Below are 6695 nucleotides of genomic sequence, written 5' to 3' on the forward strand. Positions count from 1 at the left end.
ATATATGTATATAAAATATACACATATATATGTATATAAAATATACATATATATGTATATTAATCCCAAATTCCATTTACTACTTCTGACATTAATTTAGAAGAGGAATTAACTATTTCTTGCCAATAGGCTTAAGTTCTGAAGTCAAAGTGGAACAACAAGGGTTTGAACTACTCCCATCTCATTTTAAAGCAAATTAAACACATAGAAGATGACTTCTATTTGAGAGTTGTTGTCAGAACTGAAACTCCTGGCTGGAGTTGCCATCCCTGCCCCAGGTGATTCAGGTCATACACATATCAAAGCCATTAAAAAAAAAAAAAAAAAAGAAAAAAGCGAATGTGAGCCGCAGATATCTGTGTTACGGAGAGCCCATCTTTCCTGCATCACTTGCACACCACAGAGCTCTAGTGTGTCTGTCTGAAAAAAGTCACAATTGAGCCTCATTTAGCAGTGAGAGTAGACTTCGGTGAAAACTGGCAGGGCCTTTAAGGTGATCCTTCAGATCCATGAAATACACTTGCACTGACTCCTGAAAGGCCGCCTCTGTTTAGGACCTAGTAATAGGAGCCTGTGGGTAAAAGGCCAGTGGTAGCCCTAGCCCGTTCTCTGATTTGATTAATCGTAATTGCAGGTACTTGCTTTGCCTATTATCTCCCCAGCTCATTGCCCGTATGTCCTTCAGCCCAGCACTGCTGAGCAGGCACACAGAGAGGGTGCAGAAGTGCCCTCCCTGGTAGTACTTTGCGTGCTCGTGGGCGCACTATCAAAATGAAACTGTGCCCACTCAGAATTCTCAGAAGGAAAAGTTAAGCTGCAGTGCGCTTTTGCTGACAAACAGGAACACACTGTCCAAACTAGCAAGTGGTGCAAGCTGCTTTGGAAAAGGTACATCCGCGCACGCCGAGTCTTTACCTAATGGCCAGATTCCGTACAACGTGATGAGCTGTCTGACATCCAGGAGGGAGGGCATGGGTTCTATGGATACCTGGCGAAGAGTAGTCCCCAGGTAGCTGTACTCACCTGGAGAGAAAAGAAACAGAGGAAAAATAAATGGAAAACAGCGCTGGTCTGAGCTGCATAATTTTGGTCTGCAAAAACGATCAGAGAATACAAATTTAACATTTCAGAGCAAAGAGAATCCTATTAGGAGAGTCATTATGAAGAACACCTCTTTTCTCACATAAAGGTTTGAAGAAAAACTATCCAGGCAAGAAAGCCCTGCTCTACTAGCTAGAGTAAACTGGGAATTATGTTGACTATTATATTAACCTCCCAATACTTCCTAAAACAACATTTGAATATTGAGTTACGTGAAATGGGGCAAAGCGCTAAAAAGAAGGACACACAAGAAAGGCTGAAATAGAGGGGGCTTCGCTTTATTTATATTCCCAGAGATTATGTATAACATTTGTGCAAACGTTACAAATAAGTTATTTAAGATCAAATTCTACAAAAAAATGTAGAATTTGTATTGGAGCAGTGTAAATCTGAGTGTAAAATGCAGTCATTTGAAAGGAAGGGTATGAGTCTAATTTAGGATAAACAGAAACATCTCCTTTTGAGGGTAATATTCATTTACATTTTTATATTTTTAAGAGATTACCAAAGGAATAATATAGAAATAAATCTTTACAGGTTTAATTAGAAGATATCAAAGGGCTTAATTGTAACTAGTCATAAATCTGAAGTGTTATTTTCTAACTAATTTAGATAAGGTCACCAAGAAAATTAGTTTGGCTGTCTCCATTTGTCATGAGGATGGACCTTTACAGGTTCATATGATTCTCTCGATTCGTATCTGAATCTGGAGTAAAAATATTCAATGAATGAATCTTCGTGTCTGGATTTTTTTCCCTGATGCTTTCTTCCTATAGCGAGTCCTGGTCCTGCAGAGCTTCGGATGCTACACGTGTACGGCAAGTACAATATGCACACTGACGTGTGTAGGAAACACTGAAAATACCCCAAGCTTTTAAGCATTTTCAAATGCTAAGGAAATCGGAGTTAAAATTCAGACAGTGACTGCTGTTTTGTTGTGGGCTGGGGGGCAGCCTCTCAGAGCCTCCACATAAAAAAAGTCCTTGGCAAGGACAATGGGTATTGGTTGGGAGAATGAGCGATAATGAAAGCATCTATTACGGCTTCAGATACCACACTTTTTAATGAGCAGGTAATAAATAGAAGAGTGGTTAATTTAGCCTCCACTAGAATAGAAAGAGATCCTGTAACAACCATTAAATCCAGCACTCATTGCCAGTAAACATGACATTAAAGGTGACAGGAAAGTGACCCCAATTTTCCTGCTTATCTAAACCCGTATTAATCTCCAGATGCACCACATTTTCTAGAACCTAACAGATTTTGTTTAAACAAATTATATTCAGTTGAATTAGTGGGTGTTGGTTCTAACAGAGGCAAGGGCACAAGTAGCCTGGGCTGCCTGCCAAGTTCTGAGACTCGCACTGAAAGCACGTTCCTGTGTTTGCGGTGGCCCCGCATAGAAGCCATGCCCCTTCCCATCCATGCATTCGGAGCTTGGAAAGTTCAGGATTCCCTGCACAGATATCAGATCTTCCACAGGGGAGGGAAGAAGAAAGTGGCAGATGAAAAGGCATTTGGGATAGAGGGCATGACAATGCCAGGAAACCCAGAACAAGGGGCAGAAAACCAAACAGGGGCTGCATGACAGGTGGAATCGAATCCCCCTGCAATTCTATGTGGAAGTCCTAATCCCCAGCATCTCAGAACACGACCTTATTTGGAAATAGGGTTGTTGCAGATAGATTTCATTAAAATGAGGTCATTAGAGTGGACCCTAAATCCAACAGGACTGGTGTCCTTATAAAAAAAGAGAAATTTGGACACAGAGACAGACATGCACAGAGGCAGGGCACCACGTGAAGAAAAAAGCAGAGAGGGAGGTGATGGTTTTACACCAAGAATCACCAAAGATCACTGACCACACACCAGCTGGGAGCAGCTGAATGCCGTGCAGGTGCAGCCTGGGGTGCTCCATCTAGCAACTCGCTTAATGTTTACAGCAATTTAGTGAGGCATTCGCTGTAATGACCTCATCCCATAGTAGTGGAAACTGAGGCACAGAAAGAGTAAGTAAAGGCCTGGCATCCTGGAGGGAGGCAGCCTCGGAAGGATGAGAGGAAGAAGAGATTCCTTGAGCCTGGGAGGAAAGACTGGTGACAGGTCCCTGAGCAGTGGGCATCCAGCCCCTAGGCCCTGGAGGTCTGGGGGGCCTTCATGGGCACCAGCCCCCAGAATATCTCTGCAGCCTGGTGCTACCTGGGAACTGGGGCCTTGATGATATCTAGGGGCAGGGGTGGGGACTGGTAAGAAGGACTGAGTTTAAATCACCTTGTTAGTATAGGGGTTGTGAAGCCAAATTAAGGTGATTTAAAGAAAATAAGGAAATTGCTATTTCTCGCACACCTGAGATTGTGGCAGGTGCTTGCTGCTGGGCACAGGGCCAGTTTTGGAGCAGGGTGGACATGCAAGGGCGCAGCAAGCAGTGGGTTGGGTGGTGGGGGTGGGCTGGTGGGAGCTGAGGGCTGGGCCTGGAGGAAGGGGTCGTCCCGAGCTGTGCAATGCAGGCTTCGCATCCTCTGGGTCTGTTCCTCCCCTTCAGTCTCCTGTAGCTCTCATCTGCTGTGATTCTAATGACTGTTGGAGTTCAATGGTATTGAGGAAAGAGCGGGATTACAAATCTCAAGACTAAAAAAGCAACTTTGTGTCCAGCGGCTGAGCATGGTGGGTCTGCGTAGCGCATTCCTGGCCTGGTGGAGACATCCATCTGGGAAACCATGTTCTGTGTTGGGGATCCCTGCTCCTGCCCTGCCTGGATGAAGGGCTAGGGAGGAACAGCCCACATCTACCCTCTCTCCTTCTCTAGAAGCAGGAAGAAATAAAGGGCTCTGAGCACTGAGGCTTCGTAGCACAGGCCTCTGGAGCAACGGAACAGGCAACAGAGGAACCCTCTGTGCCATGCCTCTGTTGTCAAGGTGTTAAAAAGGAAACAAGATAACAAATTCGAAACCAGGGAACCCAAGCGTGAGTGAGGGTGCCTGGGTCCTCATCTTGTTAATTCTCTTCTTAGACAAGATGACGAGGCATGACTTAGCTGGGTGCTGAGAGCAGTGTGCTTTCCAGAGGCAGGGGGCCATTCCCAAGCTCCCCAAGTTTATGAGATCAGGAAGAAGCTCCCAGCTGTGCAAAAGCCCAGTCCCCCTAAGGCAGAAAGTCTGCAATGCCATGTTGGCAGTGCCCACCGCTGTTAGGCATCGTACTCTCTCTCCTGAAGCCCTCACCTTCTATTGGTTTTATGGGTACATGGAGAACGCCAAGGTCTCTCGCGCCATTTTTGATTGTGGGTAGGTCATTCTTAGCAGATTCTTCAGGAGGGGCTTGGGGAAAATTGCTGAGTTCTTGTATGTTTATCAGTTTGTGTCCTATGTACTTGAAAATAAATCTGACTGGGTACAACATCCTAGGATCCTGCTTCCTTTCCTTGAGCATCTTATATATGCTGTTCCATTTACTTCTGGTGTAAAGCATTGCTGTGGAAAAGTCTGACGAGAATCTAATTTTCTTTTCTTTCCAAGTCCTGTGATCTCTTTTACATAGATGCCCAAAGGCACTTTTATTAGAATGTCTTCTTGATCAATCTGAGTCAATATTCTCAGATAGACAGTGTGGTCTTTCATTATGTGGTTTTAATGTTTTTTAAACATTTAAACACTTTTCCTGCTTGCCCTGAGAATACTCACCAGAGATGCTTTCAGCTGCAGCATTTGCCCCAAGAAAACTTTGCCACGAAGCATCTTGTTTTTATTATTATTTTTGCATAGCTCTAGTATATTGACTTCAGAAACAAAAGACATCATTCTATTTATAGCATTCTGTTTTCAGTGGTGGTGTTTCCATTTAGAAAATATAGTAATTCTTGATTCCTGAAAATATCAAATCCTAAGAAACGTAGCATTCCTATGCGTGATCTTGACATTGTTTTCCAGTGGTCGTTGGCTGAAGATTCATTTGATGAATCTGATTTTCTCTGAAATAGACAATTCTGATGATTCAGATGATTCTGATATTAGTTCTGTTTAGAAATAACTCCAAGAACAGTTTCTACATTTTATTTTCACGTTGAAAATCAGCCAGATTTGCTTCAGCCTTAAACAGCATGTTCACATAAAGTTAAATGAGCATTACCAGTGAGCTGCGCTTTCTTTTTCTAAACAGGAAAAGGCCTAAAAGAAATTTTCATGAATTAAAATTATATATATTTCTAAAATTGCAATTTGAGATAAGGTCCTGCTCTTTCACCCAGGCTGGAGTGCAGTGGTGTGATCTTGACTCACTGCGGCCTCGAATTCCTAGGCTCAAGTGCTCCTCCTGCCTCAGCCTGCTAAATACCTGGGACTACAGGTGCATGCCACCATGCCCAGCTAGTTTTTATTTATTTTTTTGTAGAAGAAGGGTCTTGCTATGTTGCTAGGCTGATCTCGAACACCTGGTCTCAAGAGATCCTCCTGCCTCAGCCTCCCAGAGTGCTGAGATTACAGGTGGGGGCCACTGTGGCTGGCCGAAATTCTTTGCATTTTTTCTGTTCCTTTGCTTTGATTTTCTTCTTTAGGGACTCATATTATCTGTGTGTTGGATTTTCTTTGTCTGTCATCAATATTTGATATGCTCTTTTGAATTCTTTTAATATTCTTCATTTCTAATTTTGCTTTAAAAATTTTGTCTTTTTGCCTTTTATTTCTAAAGCATTATTATTTTTATTTGTTCTTGTATTCATTATAATTTTTTTCTATAACATTTTCCCCTTTATTTATTGAGATTTCTCACCTCATTTCTGGGTTGTACTTATTCTATTTTATGCTGTTCTCACACGTCTTCTATAATTTTTTAATGTATGTTAACTTTTTTTTTTTTTTTCTGAGATGGAGTCCTGCTCTGACCCCTAGGCTGGAGTGCACTGGCACAACCTTGGCTCACTGCAACCTCCCTGGCTTCAAGCGATTCTCCTGCCTCAACCTCCAAAGTAGCTGGGATTACAGGTGTGTGCCAGCACACCTGGCTAATTTTTGTAATTTTTGTAGAGACGGTGTTCCTCCATGTTGGCCAGGCTGGTCTGGAACTCCTGACCTTAAATGATCCGCCCACCTCAGTCTACCAAAGTGCTGGGATCACAGGCATGAACCACCACACCCAGTCTCTGAATGTATATTGTTTTGCAATAGTAGGTTTCAGTATAGACCTGCTTTGTGGAGATGTCGTTTTGGGATGTTAATGTTTTCTTATTCTTTTTTTTCTTATGATAATTTTGCATGAGCTTTGACCTTGAAGTTTTCCATTGCTCAAATTTATATGAGCAAATAGTCCAATACTTTTAGAAGGAGGTGTGGCGCAGGATAGCTCTTCCAGTTTCACAGAGCTCCCTCCTCTGTCATCTTTATAGATGCTAAAAATGTGGTGGCTTGCTTTCTGAGATGTTCTGGCTCTGGTCCCCTTCCCTAATTTCTTCTGGGTCTTCTCTATGTTTCACCTTTACTTTTCCTATCCTGTTCAATTTTGATTTCACTCCCAAGAGTTTCTTCATAGTATGGGCCCTGTGGAGGAAGGCACTGGGGTGAGTCACTGTCCCAGCCCCTTCACACTTTCTTTTTTTTTTTTTT

At 42.8% G+C, this 6695-nt stretch overlaps 1 protein-coding gene across 2 annotated transcripts in view; it reads right to left on the reverse strand.

Annotated features, from left to right (window-relative positions):
- IQCA1 (IQ motif containing with AAA domain 1) overlaps positions 1-6695 on the reverse strand; it is a 171544-nt gene that overhangs the window by 41653 nt on the left and 123196 nt on the right. For both annotated transcript variants that reach the window (XM_023228745.1, XM_023228744.2), the window contains one exon: positions 916-1023. In XM_023228745.1, the coding sequence (XP_023084513.1) occupies positions 916-1023 (108 nt within the window). The remainder of the gene's footprint in view (positions 1-915; positions 1024-6695) is intronic.

The sequence above is a fragment of the Piliocolobus tephrosceles genome, chromosome 11 (genome assembly GCF_002776525.5).
Source record: "Piliocolobus tephrosceles isolate RC106 chromosome 11, ASM277652v3, whole genome shotgun sequence".
Taxonomy (NCBI): Eukaryota; Metazoa; Chordata; class Mammalia; order Primates; family Cercopithecidae; genus Piliocolobus; species Piliocolobus tephrosceles.